General features: G+C 43.6%; 1 protein-coding gene across 24 annotated transcripts in view; it reads left to right on the top strand.

Annotated features, from left to right (window-relative positions):
* The window catches only part of SYTL2 (synaptotagmin like 2), a 118,877-nt gene that overhangs the window by 35,428 nt on the left and 68,487 nt on the right, over window positions 1–14,962 (top strand). For all 24 annotated transcript variants that reach the window (XR_011995160.1, XM_072726109.1, XM_072726125.1 and 21 more), the window contains exon 2: window positions 14,000–14,503. Coding sequence is in view for 21 of the 24 variants with exons in the window: in XM_072726109.1 (XP_072582210.1) it covers window positions 14,391–14,503 (113 nt within the window). In the remaining 3 variants the exon portion in view is untranslated. The remainder of the gene's footprint in view (window positions 1–13,999; window positions 14,504–14,962) is intronic.

The raw sequence follows: 14,962 nt of genomic DNA, 5'->3' as shown, positions 1-14,962 counted from the left end.
GGGTGGCTCAGCGGTTTAGCACCACCTTCGGCCCAGGGCGTGATCCTGGAGACCCGGGATCGAGTCCCACATCGGGCTCCTTGATGGAGCCTGCTTCTCCCTCTGCCTCTCTCTCTCATTCTCTCTCTCTCTCTCTTTCTCTCTCTCTCTCTCTGTCTCTCATGAATAAATAAATAAAATTTTTAAAAAGTGGTTTAAGGAATGCCTTGAAAGTAATGTGATTCGGTTGCATACCCAACCGAGGGAGGAGGGAATATCTCCAGCATGAGGTATGTGAACATGATGGGGTAAATGTGAGCTCTGTCCCACTAGCTCTGGAATGACAGCTGTTTTCTGACCTAGGACATTAGAACAATTTATAACTTAGGCTAATGAAATAATGCTCACTGAAAATTGTTAGTTGGGATAAATAGTAGTTTAGAGGCATTAACTAAAGAGATTGGTCTTGCAAAGTTTCCATCTTAAGAAGTCTAACACTGAGGGTCAGAAAGAGAACTGGTACACTGGTTCTCCCTAAAATGGAGAAAGCAAGGCTTTCCTTACTATCCATGGAACAGGAAGACTGTAGGGATGCACCTAACACTTCAGTGATTTATTCAGTATTTAAAACTTTTTTTCGGGATCCCTGGGTGGCGCAGCGGTTTGGCGCCTGCCTTTGGCCCAGGGCGCGATCCTGGAGACCCGGAATCAAATCCCACGTCAGGCTCCCGGTGCATGGAGCCTGCTTCTCCCTCTGCCTGTGTCTCTGCCTCTCTCTCTCTCTCTCTCTCTCTGTATGACTATCATAAATAAATATAAAAATATATATATAACAACAAAAAAAAATAAAATAAAACTTTTTTTCACTGCTACATGCAAGGTACTGTGTGGCAACAAAATGAAGTGGATGTACGTCTTTCTCTTAAAGAGTTCATGGGAATTTGATATATGCATAAATTACTATAATGTTGATGTAATTATTGAATAATTATTGTGCTGGCCATCTAGATATGAATTTTAATCTCAGCAACCCAGTGAGATAGGTATGATGCCCATTTTACAGATGAGAAACCCGAGGCTCAGAGAAATTGAGCAACTTGCACAAGAGGGTCACATTGTACCTAGCTGTATCTGACTCTGGGGCTTGTGCTCTTTCCAACTTCAGATGAGAGATGTACAAGTAAATGCCATGAGGGCTCTGAAAGGAGTCATTATTGGCAGCTTGTGGAAGGGGGCTGTAGGAGCAGCTTTGTGGAGGAAGTGTCTGTCATTTAAGCTAAGACTTGGGTGAGGGGTGAAGTTTGGATGTGTGCAGATATAAAGGAATTCTGTGTGGTGGGGGGATTGGAAGGAACAGAGGTCTGGTGATGGTGGTGTTGAGGTGCTAACTGAGGAATGCTTTGACTAGGATTCATGCTGGAGGAAAGGCACCATGTGAAAATAGGCTGATAGGGAATTGGGAATGAGAAGGAATTTGGACTTACTCTGCCACAGGGGAAGAGCTGGGGAAAGTTTTTAAATTGAGGTATGGCATGCTCAAAGTGGGGCTTTGGACTCTGAATCTAGCTGGTTCGTGTATAATAGACCCAAGTGAGGAAGAGCCAGGAATGAGAGAAGCCATGTGCAGAGACCATTGTAGCCTTCTCAATGAGTGAGAGAAAAGGAGAGAAAGGGTCAAACTGGAGGCAGACTGTACAGGTTCAGTCATCTGAACCTGGCAACTGGAGGGCAAGGAGAGCAAGCATCCCTCTTAGTGTCATTTATGCGGATGTATGCAGTTAACAGAGTTCCAGGCGACGAGCTGGGGATTCAGAGATGAATGAGGATGTCATCTGTCCTCTGTGTCTTAGTTACCTATGACTACTATAAGAAGTTAGCACAAACTGAGTGGATTGAAACAACACAGATTTATTATCTTGCAGTCCTGGAGGTCAGAAGTCTGAAATAGGTCTTAACAGGGCAAAACCAAGGGGTTGGCAGAGGTGAGTTCCTGCTGGAAGCTCCAGAGGAGAATCTGTTTCCTTGCCTTTTCCAGCTATCAGAGGGGGGCCTTTGGTCCTTGGTTTATGGCTCCTTCCTCTACCTTCAAAGCACAGCACTCCAATCTGTCTTCATTCTCATAGCTGCTGCCTATCCTTCTGACCATCCTTCCTCCTCATGAGGATCTTGTGCTTGCACTGGGTCTCCTTAGATGATTCAGGGTAATCTCCCTATTGCAAGATCCTTCACTTAAACACATCCATGAAGTCCCTCTTACCATGTACCATATTCACGAGTTCCAGGAAGTAGGATGTGAACATATTTGGAGGGCCACGATTTTGCCAACCAGAGAGCTAACAAATACATCCATGGAAAATAACTTGTCACAGTTTTGTTGTCCCACTTTTGTCACCTGTCTTGGCTTTTTCTTTAGGCTATTGTCTTGCTTTTCTCCTTCTAATGCCTTTTTTTCTTTCCTTCATCCAATAAATGGGGGCACCCGTTGTGTGCCAGGCACCATGCTAGGTGCTGGGGCACAGGGATGCCAAAGTGCCTCTTTGCCCACCACCAGAGGAAACAGAATTAGATGGGGGATGTGAATGCAGACCCAGAGACCAAGATGTTACACTCTTGACTTTTGATTTTCTAAAGTTTTGGTCCAGGCCCAAGATGAGAAGATTTGGAGGAATTTTTGGTCATTGAAAAATGAGATCCTCTCACCTACCTTCTCTATGGCCAACTCCCCAACCCAAATTTAGAAGATTTTTTATCTCCTTCACGCCCCTCCTCAGGCTTGTGGAAACCAGGAATTTGACTCCTTCTTGTGACATTGGGTGGGAGGGTAGAAGATGGGAGACAGTCTAATGAGCAAGAGAGAAAAACAGCAGTAACTCTCTAGCCTCAAGGTAGCATGGAAAGGTGATCGAGTTGGTGAAATGTGGAGATTTACTGTTAATAGGTATCTATGGAGCATTTACTGTGTCCCAAACCACTTAACTTACAGCCTAATATCCTCACAGTGACTCTGTGAGGTAAGTCTTGCTGCCACAGGGTGCAGATCAAGCAATAGACAGTCTTCAGGGATCTACCAAGGAGTCCTAAAAAATCAGTCCCCTTCTAGTCATCTCTTGATGCTCAGCCTGGTGTGTTCCACTCCATCACAGCAGCCTCTGGTGTCAGGTATGGTGAGTGGATGTGGTAGGTTATTTGCCAGTCTCAAAGTTAGTGTCTCTGTAGAGGATGGAGAGGAGCAAAGAAGACCTTGCACATGGTAGGATCTTTCATGGATAATTAATAATCTTACCAGAGGGATTTGAACAGGTCCTGAGCCTGGGGTGAGGCAAGTAAGGCACCCTGGGCACAAATCTGTGGACACGAGGTCATGAACATACAGACACTGACTGGGTTTGTGGCATCTGGAGAATGAGTATCTTCTTACAGTTTATGCCCTAGATGCCTTATTGATAAGGAGGCTCACTTTTGGGGGGCGGCAGGGGCAGAGTGCTGTGCTTATACAACCTTGCCTCCTTGAATTTTGTGCCCTGGGCATCTTGCTGGCCTCACCCTGAGGTCTGGGAGTTGAGCAGGGGCCAGAGAGAGAGAGGGCTAGTTAGTCCCAAGGATCTCATCACCGGCTGCACATAATAATCACCTGAGCTGCTGGCATCTGACCCCAGACCAGTCATGTCAGTGTCGTGGGGGGTTAGAGGAGGAACAGACCTGGACATGGCTAATTTTTTTTTAAAAGCTTCTCAGATTGATGTTAATGTACAGCCAGGTTTGGGAATCCCTGCATTAGTCCATTTGGAGAGATTCCCTCACATTCCCAAGCAGGAATGTCTATGATTGTACCCAAAATGGGGCTTTATGTAATCCTTTTAAAGTCTGAGTTGGTGATTGCTACAGGTCAGTTAACTTTATGATCCTGGTTTAATTCCAGCCTGGTTAATAAATCAGCTGGTTGCTGCACTCCACTCCCTTCGTTTGAATTTGAAACCTAGAAAATAATTAAATCTAGAATTTACTTGTAATGCTGCTAGTATCAATGTGCTGGTTTTGGGGGTGCTATGAAGTGCCGCTCAATCCACTTACTAGTCCATTTGCAAATTCTCATTTAGGTTGAAGATGCCTAGGTCCCAGAGATAGAGGAGGCCCCTTCGGGGTGTCCCAGCTCTCACAGTAACTAGCTGTGTGACCATAGGCAGTTAGCTCAGCTTCCTCATCTGCACAGAGCTAGTTATGACCATGATTTAGCTGTTGCTCCCATTTTGGGGTTCACTGTTGTTATAGCCAGAAAACAATTGATGTACAATGGACATCTTTAACTTTGACTAGTTGCTATGTTCTTTAAACAGTCATTAGCCATTTCTGACTTTTTGGGAATCTTAATAGCTGTGATTCCCAGGCCTGGCCAAACATTTGGCATCAAGCTTTTTGCTGCCATCCTGGTTGTGTGTGGTGTGACTGTTCCTCGCCATGTCTTCTCACAAGGCTTTCAGAATCAAGTGATTCCTGGCCAAGAAACAAAAGCAGAATCATTCCATCCCCCAGTGGATTCAGATGAAAACTGGTAATAAAATCAGGTACAACTCCAAGAGGAGGCACTGGAGAAGAACCAAGCTGGGTCTAGGAGGAGGCATAGCACATCATGAGATAGCAAACATAATTGGCACACATATTTAAGCTGCATGGAGATGACATGTTTCTATCCTATAAATATGGAAACATCCTTTCTACCTGGCCAATAGACATGTCTTATTGAGGGAATTATTTTCTCTGTTACTATGCCTCTATACCAGTAGGTTGGTTCAGTAATAAATGTAATAAATCTTTCATCTGAGCTGCTGTTGTGTTCTGATTTGTGAAGTACTGAAATCCCCCTCCTGTCAGATCTCACATAGCACTGTCTGATAGAACTTTCTGCAGTGATAGAAATGGCCCTTGACGATCAAGTTTTTAAAGTGTGGCTAGGGGGTGCCTGTGTGGCTCTGCTAAGCATCTGCCTTTGGCTCAGGTTGTGATTCCAAGGTCAGTGTGGGGAGTCTACTTGTCTCCCCCTGCCTGCCCCTCCCCCTGCTCATGTGTTCTCTCTCTCAAATCTTTTTTTAGAAACAAAAACCAAAAAACATCTGGCATCATGTGGGAACCTTTTAGAAAATGCAGTTTCCTGGGCCTCAGCCCTGAAGCTTTTGATTCAGTATGTCTTGAGAAAGTCTAGGAATCTGCTACTCATCAGCCACATTTGGATACGAACAATGATGAATTTAAAGTGACAGAATTCCCAATTTAGATGTCACTATAGAGCTTAAAGTGAATAGAGATTCTATTTCTTCATGGAGGCCTTCCCTGCCTCCCCTAAGACTCCTGGCTAAGAGTTTTATAGCATTCTGTTCTTCAGCTTTGTTTTTTTTTTTGTTTGGTTTTGTTTTGTTTTATTTTTATTTTTTTATTTTTTATTTATGATAGTCGCACAGAGAGAGAGAGAGAGGCAGAGACAAAGGCAGAGGAAGAAGCAGGCTCCATGCACCGGGAGCCCGACGTGGGACTCGATCCCGGGTCTCCAGGATTGCGCCCTGGGCCAAAGGCAGGCGCTAAACCGCTGCGCCACCCAGGGATCCCCTGTTCTTCAGCTTTGTAGAACTTCTCAGGCTTGTCCAACATCTGCCCTTCTTTCCAGAATATTGACTCTCTGAGGGCAGGGACTGGGTGTACTATCAGAGCTTTTAGAGCATACAACTTACCCTCTTTCAGAACTGATATCTGGAAAGGTGGTGGATGTTGCCCTTTAAAGGGGAGAGGATGTTTCTTTCTGGTGTTTTGAACTTAGGCAAAGCTGCCGGTGCTTCCCAAGCTGGATACTTAATAACAACCCCCTGGGTATGTTGGCTTTTGCAGCAAGTCCCTGCAATGTCAGATGAACTTTGTTCTGTGTCTTAAAGCTCCTTGTTTGATATGTTGTCAAAGGTAAATCATCCCTTTTGTAGATGGCCATCTTTTTTTGAAGATTTGAGTTTTTGACTCAAATATGAAGTTTATTATTATTTTTTAAAGATATTTGAGAGAGAAAGAGAGAACATGAGCAGGGGTAGGGGCCATGGGAGAAGCAGCCTCCCAGATGAGCATGGAGCTCAACGTGGGGCTTGATTCCAGGACCCCAGGATCATGACTTGAGCCGAAAGCAGTCACTTAACCTACTGAGCCACTCAGGTGCCCCTAAATGTGAAGTTTAAAATGAATTTAAGCTTCCCATTTTTCTAGCTCCTTTCTTTCTTCACTGTTTTCATCTTTTGGAATCTTGACATACCAAGAAAATAAAGATTTAGAGGGTGGTTCTGGCACACTTACTCATCAAGACTGGAAAATGTGAAAAATCCAGGTTCAAATTTCTCTTCTTTGGCATTTCGGGCCCTGCAGGGTCTCACCCCAGGTACTGTTTTCCCATTCATACCCTATACTCTGGTTACCAGCCTTCTTTTTAAATCCTTTCATGGTTTTGTGGCCTGGTACATTGGCCCAGAATCCCCACTCTCATCTCTAATTCATCCATCCAGGCTTACCTCACTGTATTTCCTTCCAAAATTCCTGTGGCCCTGATACTTGGTTTGGGCCTCCTTTATTAGTGCTTCACATTCTCCTTGCATGAGGGTTAGTTGTGTGTGACACTATCTTCCTCACATAGCCCATTATCTTGTCCTTGGTTGTGGCTAGATGAAAATATTTTGTTCCTATGGGTATAAGTCTAAACTTGCCTAGGAATGGCAGGGGCGAGTTTTTCAGAAATTTGGGACATTATCCTTAGGTTTGAATATTGTAAGAGTAAGGGGTGAGGGAATTGTCATGTATAGGGAGTCTTTCCTTCTCTTTGTCTCCACTCTTTTCACTCTTTTTTTTTTTTTTTTAAGATTTTATTCATTTACTCATGAGAGAGGCAGAGACATAGGCAGAGGGAGAAGCAGGCTCCCTGCAAGGAGCCTGATGTGGGGCTCGATCCCTGAACCCTAGGATCATGCCCTGAGATGAAGGCAGACACTCAACCACTGAGCCACCCAGGTGCCCCTATCTCCTTTATTCTTAATTTGAAGTCATTAAGTTAGTCTGTGTGAAACATCAGATGTGTCAGCCACATCAGCCTGGAGCTGGAGAAGACTGAAGTAGAAAAATGGCTTCTGCCTTTGGAATAATCCCCACAAAAGTGAAAACTTTATATCTTGGAGGTGCCTGTCAGTTTTAATTTTTTAGTTCCTCAAATAAAAGATAAATTTATTATTGGATAACAAACATAGTCTTTCTCTCTACATCCTTTCATTTGTTTATTTCATAGGTTCATTTCACTCAACATTTTTGAACAGTTAACCTTGAGCCAGTCACAAGACAATGAATTATGCTTTCCCTTTAAGAAGCCCAATTTAGGCAATGTATTAGGTTGAGTAATTTGCATATTTTTAAATAGCATGATGAGAGCCCTGACCACACAGAAACAAGAAAATATTCATGTAGCACTGTTTTGGGACAGTGCTGTGGAAAAAGTTTGCTTTTCATATAAACATATCTCTGTGTAAATATATGACAACACATTCTGATTGAGTTTAAACTCATAAAGGTAGGTTCTTTTAGTCATAGTTTCTGGTTGCCAGGATTTTCACCATTCTTGAGAGGCTCATGGCCATGTCGTAAATGCCTGTATGTTGACACAGATGCCTTTTCCCCTCTATCCTGTGCTTTTGCTCCTTCCCATGTCTGTCCATAAAACAAATCAAAATGGCCCAATCATTTTCCTGTTCCTACACATTGTGCATAGAGGAGCATGCCCTGCTTTGAGGGCCAATGCATGTTTCTCATAGGAATTGGCAAAGAATAAAGTAGAATGTCTGGAAAGAGGAAAGCAGGGGAGGAAAGCAGGGTGAAAACAGAATTGGACTGGGAGTCAGGAAACCTGGAGTCTAGTCTCTTCTTTGTCCCTGACTAGCCGCGTGATCTCTCTGAGAATAAGGGGGTAGTGATGTAGTAAAAGATGAAAAACAGTGGCTTTAGAACTTTCCAGCCCTGGCTTCAAAGCACGTTCTGCTTAAGTGACAGTAGACCAGTTATTTAACTCCTTGAGCCCAATGTTATCTGCACTATGTGGAGAATACCTGCCCACCTCACTGGGAGGGCAGAGAGATTTAGTGGGATCACAGTAGGTAGAGCACTTAGCACCACCTGCTCATTTTTCAATTCAGAGAAAAATCAGCAAGATTGCAAAAAGCTTAGAAAACATCATGTGAGGAGTAGCTGAGGGAGGAAGGAAGTTCATCTTCCCCTCAACGAAGGAGACTCAGGGAGAACAACAAAGCTGTCTTCCTTTTAAATTGCTGTTTGAAAGGGAGAGTGAGGTAGTGGGGCTGGGACAAATTGGAGGCAAAAGGCAAAAATTGCAGGCAAGTTCAATCATAGTGTAAACGAAACCTGAGAAGTAGAGCAGCTCTATAGGAGAATTAGGGCTTTGGGCATGGGTTCCCTGGCAGGGTGGCTTGTGGGTCTGATGAGACCAGTTTAGTATGTAACGGGGAGATCTTTGCGCTGGGTAGGAGTTGAGCAGAGGTTCTCTAATTGTTCCACTGCAATCATTCATTCCTAGGCATCCCCTGAACCAGCTGTGTGTCATTTCATCGATCCCTTGATGCCACTATGATCTAGGAAGTTTATGAAACATTTGGTTTTATGCATGAGTCCCTTAATTGATCCAGGGCTGTTTCTGTCCAGTGCTCTTCCCCTCAACCCCACCCTGACTCCACCTTATTTATTCCTGCTCTGCCTTTTCAGATTTTCCTTTCAAGCCTTCATTCTTAATGTCACAGGATTGTCAGAACAACTTGCTTCTTTTCTGAAAACCTCATCATGTGAGAGTCACTACTGACTTGAGGTTTCCTCCCCTTTCTTGAGGTATGCAGGCTTTGGTACAACCACAGTCATCTGGGGAAGAAAGAGGTGCTATGTGACCTGCCCTTGCAGCAGAGCACAGTGGGGGCACACATGCTGTTGTCCTTCAGGCTTTTACCTGGGTTTGGTCAGGCAAAATGATTGGGATTAGGCCTGTAAATCTAGCTCTTCTCCTAGTTGTGATAACCAGCAAGCACCCGCTGTTTGGGGCCTTGGTTTTCCTTTCTAGCTTAACTTTGGACACTTGACAAGGAGAAGTGTATTGGCTTTTGTAGATGTGGCATAGGAGGGCTGACACATGGAAAACTGTGGTCTGCATTTGGAGCCTATAAGCTTCCCTTTCATGCTGTGCTTTCAGTACTGCTCACTCCTGATTTGTTCTCAACAGTCTGCTGCCTTTTCACCAGAGCTTCTCCATAATCTCTTTAAGAAAGGGAAAGTAGGAGTACATACACCCATCACATAAGAAAACTGAGACCTGGGGAAGTCGTGTGATTTATTCAAACCACACGGTCAGGTGAAGGACCTGGAGCTGAAACTCATTAAATAATACGGACCTGGTTTTTCAAGTCCTAGAGCCAGCTTCACCTTATGGAAAAAGTGGAAGCTCAGTCCTCTCCCATCTGTATTCATGTATTAAATATATGAGTGCCTAGTAGATGCAAGGCACAGTGGCAGATGCTGGGGTCACCAAGCCCTCAGATACCCAGGCCTTGCTCATAAACGAATGGAGGATAAACATGAGTTGATAGGAATCTGAGATGGTATGACGAATATCCTGACTCAGAAAGTCAGGTGCTAATGGAACACACCAGAGGGATGCCTAACTCAGCCTTGAGAGGTTAGGGACGGCCTCTGTGCATTACGTGACATCTAACTTGAGATTCAAGGGCTATTAGCCCAGGGAAGGTATTCCAAGAAGAAGGAATAGCATATACAAAGACCTGGGGACAAAAGTAACTGAAAAGTTGTGTGGGGCAGACCTTCAGCAAAGTACTTGGGGAAGAAAGCTGGTACTAGTTCACGTGAGTCCCACAGGCCACAGTAAGGAGTTTAGCTTTGGGCAATGGGAAGTTGTGAAGGGTTTTAAACCTAAGAGTATGGCTCAGTTAGATCTGACTTTTAGAAAAGTCATTCAGCAGCATGATCAGGATGAGGCTGAAGTTTAGGAGAAATTTTTTTTGCTCACCCTGGTAGCTACTCCTTCTAGGAACACATCCGTAATCCCCATTGCCTAAATTTATCCCTCTCTGTTTTTACATTGAAATTGCCCCTGTTGCTGACTGCCCACTATGGCAGTAGTTTTTCTATGCTTAAACAGAGAACGAGGGCCCAAAGTCAGAAGAATTTTGTTCTGCTTCCCAGTTTGAGGAATCTGTGTTGGGGAGAATTAGAGAGGTCAGCATTGGGGTGGCTTAATCTGATAAAGCTACTGGTAAGGGGCTCCTGGGTGGCTCAGTCTGTTAAAGGTCTGCTTCAGCTCAGGTCATGATCCTGTGGTTCTGGGATGGAGCTCTTCTCAGCAGGGAGTCTGCTTCTCCCTCTCCTCTGCCCCCTTCCTGCTTGTGCTCTCTATGCTTTCTGTCTTGCTTTCTCTCTCATCCTCACTCTCAGATAAATAAAATCTTAAAAAAAAAAAAAAAAGTTACTGGCAAATAAATAACAACCCTACCACACAAGCGTGGTGACAAAAACCTCCCTGAGCCCTACTCTCCTTTTTGAAAAACACAGACTATAAAATACTTCCTCAGACCTTTTTGAGGATCCTGTGAGCTATGTTAAGTGCCAGGAGTGTAGGAGGTACCCAGTAAATATTTACTTTTTTTCTGATTTTCCTTAATGGTGCTCCATTTCAGAGAAACAGTCAGAAATCATATAGCCCTCATGCAACCTACTTCTTTCTGACTGGCCCTGTCCTATTCACCACCTGGCACACTCTGGTGTTCTAGCACTGACTTCTATGATGTTCTTTGAACATGCCAGACAGACTTCTACTTCAGGACCCTCTGATACCAGTGTAGCTTGTTTCCTCACCTCTGTCAAGTTTTTGTTTAAATGTCATTTTCCCAACAAAACCAACCCTAACAACTCTCTTTAAAACTCGAACTACCCCCTTCCCTTCTCTCCTCTATTATCACCTTCTGGCAAGTTACATAATCTAATTATTTAGGCTTTTTTGAAATTATTATTTAGTTTGATATCTCCGCTAAGTGTCATGTAGGCTCCATAAGGACAGGAAGTTTTTTTTTTTTTTTTTTTTTTTTTGTCTTATTTATCACTGTATCTCCAGTGCTTAGAACAGTGCCAGGCACATAATAGGCTCTCAATAAATGTTTGTTGAATGAATGAATGAATGAATGTTCGATTACCTCCCATGGTAGATAACATCCAGAGTATTGGGAATTGGGAAAGCACCTGGTATTGAAGAGTCTTGATTGCCATCCAAGGGCTCTGCTGCAGTCTGACCCAATTAGTAGTCAAAGATTCCAGCTTCACTCCTTTCCCTGTAAAATGAAGATATTGCCCTTTGTCTCACTAATTTTTAGAAGAAATGTTTAACCCTTAGAAGCTCTGATGCAGAAGCACTGGTTAGCTTGTAGTTCTTCATGAAGGTGTGGAAACCAGCATTTCCTCCCTTAGCAATGCTGCCAGTTACGACTGCTGGACAACTTGAGTTGTTTATGTCCTTTGTTCTCTTCCTGTCTATCACTCATTGAATTTAAAAAATGTCTCTCACTAAACCATATGGCAGTGTACATGGTTCTCCAAATGTGGCCTGAATTAATTTCCTTACCAGCCTCTGAGATCTAAGAAAATTAGTATGCATGAAAGAAGCTATTCTGCACAAAAGGATAGCTGTCCCCTAGTGAACTTGTATATTTGGGTTAGTTTCATTCATTTACTCACCTACTTATTCACGTTCAGAGACTTATAGTCAAATGGTAATGACTAAAGGAAGATAAATAATTATAGTGGTGGTATAGATATGGAGAAGAAAGTTTTTGTGTTAGACTCCTGCTACAGAAGTATTGTAGAACAGCCACAAACCTCAGTGGCTTCACAACAAATATGTATTTCTTTCCATAATCTCCAGGTCAGCTGGGGTGGCCTTACTTCAGGTGGCTCAGGTTCTGGTCTGACACTATATCTCCTTTTCTGGGACCCACACTGGAAAGGCAGTAGCTCCCTAGGGCAGGTTCTTCTTGTAGCCCATGGCAGTAGTATAAGAAGCCAAGCCAAACCACACAGGCCCATGCTTGTATCACATTTGTCACATTCCATTGACCAAAGTCACAGGTCAAGCCCAACAACAGGAAGGTAAGGATGAATACTCTGCTCACTCTTGTGGCAACATGGTTGCCTAGTTGTTTCAGGGAGGAAGTGAAGAGTTAGGAGCAATAAGTGAATCTACTTTGAACTCTAGCTGAGGTAGTTAGGGAAGGCTTCCTTGGAGGTGGTAACTTTCATCTTGAGGGATGAATATTTTCCAAGATGAACAAACAGGCACCAACCTATACAAATGCATGCAAATTTTAAAAAGAGAGAATAAAGTAGTGTCAATATTTATTTGAGTAGTCACTGTGAACCACATGCAGAGAGCTACAGGAATATAAAACAAAGGTCATCAGAGTACCTGTCCATGAAGTCCATACTTCATGGGGGAGATCAGAAGGAAACATAATACAAAAGAGAAGAGGAAACTGTATAACAAAGTATACTCTTATTTGGAGGGACAGGACAAAAGTGTGAACTCAGAAAGGAAGCTAGACTATATTTTTAGTAGCTATTTTAGTAGCTAGAGGATGCAAGATATGTGCTATTTTATATTCATTATTTCACTTAGTCTTTACAACCTGTAAGGGACATCCCACTGACAAATAAGGGCAAAAGAGAAAACTGAGCCTCCAAGTGGCGGGTCACTTGCTAACATGGCAGAGGGGCACTTCACGGTGGTTCTGTTTTGCCAAATCAAAGAATTTATTCACAAAAAGTACTCAATAGTATACACACTCTGTTTTATTTTTCAGTGAGACTGCTTTAAAACTTACTGAGCACATTTGGGGCACCTGGGTGGCTCTGTCGGTTAACCATCTGCCTTCAGCTCAGGTCATGATCTCGGGGTCCTGGGATTGAGCCCCGCATTGAACTCCCTGCTCAGCGTGGAGTCTGCTTCCCCCCCCTCATCTCCACCCCCTCCCCTGAGCATGCTCACTCACTGTCTCTTTCTCTCTCTTAAATTAATTAATTAATTAAATATTAAAAAACAAAAAAACTTACCAGATCCCTGGTTTTTGGTGTCAACTGTATGTGTAGCACAGTGTTAAAGGGCCCCAATCCTGGAGTAGGTGACTTCTAAAGTCCCAAACAGCTGTGAAATTCTTTGTGACACCTTCTCATTGCACATGGGGTAGAGTTGCCTCAAAGCAAATAGGATTCTTGCCCAAAGTCCTACTTAAAATTCTCACTTTGGATGGAGGAGGTTGAAATTATGCCTCTTCCTTTCCCCAGTTTATATACACACAAGTAAGTGTTCTTTGTCCTCCGACGTGAAGGGAGCAAGCGTGGTGAGTTGCTCTAGACCCAGCAAAGGTTAGAAGTGGGACTGGATAAAGACTAACAGTTCCGCCTCTTGTGCACACTGCCTTTCCCTGATGCCAGCTCATTACCTGTCATTACAGAGCCCAGATAACGTTTCCCTGAACACTGCTACTCGCAGAGACGTGAGCACTTGTCAATTTTTATTTTTTAGCTTCTTACCCATAATCACTTGACAACGTGTCTTCCTGGTCTTATTGACCTTGAGTGGGACTACTTAGCCTAGCATCCTGTGAGTTTGGAGAGAGAGCACCAGCTCCTTTTCTGAGCCACCCCTTTCCTCAGTGGGTTGTCGAACATCAAGAGGCATTTTGCGTGCTTTCCATATTGGCAGTATGGAATTGAGTAGAACGTGCTTCATGACCCATTTGCTCAGGAAGCTGGCAGAACTGGTTTCCCTGATCTCAGAGACCATCTCACATGGTCATTCTCTTTCCCCAGGCACGTTTTAAATCTTGTAATAATGAGCAATGCTTATAGGAATTTCCTCACACTGTCTGGTGTTTACTATCTTGTGATTCCCCAGGTATCGCGAGATGCTCAGGTGCTGCTGCCTCTCCTTGAGATGGTGACCTGGACACAAGGAGAATAAACTGTGTCTAAGACTGGTCCAGAGTGGGAGTGGAAGTCGGAATGCCACTGTGGGAACAAGTGACCTGTCTGGCAAGGAATGCAGCATCCTTCTGAGAGCCTCTTCTCCACATTGTACCACAGATCACCATTTACCTTTCTGGAAAGGGCGTTGAGGATTTTGCCATCAGCCACCTTAAACTTTTGCTGAGCCAACCTCAGACTTTTGCTGCAGAACTGAGCAAGATATTATTTCACTTAATTTTTACATCTCTAAATCATTCAAGCTACAGTCCTAGTTTCACGTTGAGAATTTTAAGCCAGATTTGTTGCTATTATTTTTGTGTATGATTTCCAAAATGATTGACTTGAGCTTCCTGACAGAAGAGGAGCAAGAAGCCATCATGAAGGTTCTGCAGCGGGATGCTGCCCTGAAGAGAGCTGAAGAGGAGAGAGTCAGGTAAGGAGCCAGGAGGTCCCTGGGCATCAGTGAAGGGGGACAGTCTATAAGAAGATGGGGCACATTTTTTTCTGAACCATAAGGGATAACTCTGATATGGATCTTGGACTTAACAGGCTTTAGGTTACTTCATGGATGGGATTTTTTTTCCTTCCCAGTGTCTCTTAATTTATCTCTTAGGACTCCACCAAAAATAGTCTTGATAAACTAAACCCCTTTAATTTGTTAAATACTGAATTAAAAATGAAGTATATACTAACACATACATACATATATTTGGATGTATGCATATTTATATTGACTTTTAAAAAATGAATCATGGGGTAGCCTGGTGGCGCAGCAGTTTAGTGCTGCCTGCAGCCCGGGGTGTGATCCTGGAGACCCGGGATCGGGCTCCCTGCATGGAGCGTGCTTCTCTCTCTGCCTGTGTCTCTGCCTCTCTTTCACTCTCTCTGAATA

Source organism: Vulpes vulpes, chromosome 11 (genome assembly GCF_048418805.1).
Source record: "Vulpes vulpes isolate BD-2025 chromosome 11, VulVul3, whole genome shotgun sequence".
Taxonomy (NCBI): Eukaryota; Metazoa; Chordata; class Mammalia; order Carnivora; family Canidae; genus Vulpes; species Vulpes vulpes.
Note: the sequence above shows the minus strand (reverse complement) of the source record. Positions and strands in the feature narration are given on the sequence as shown.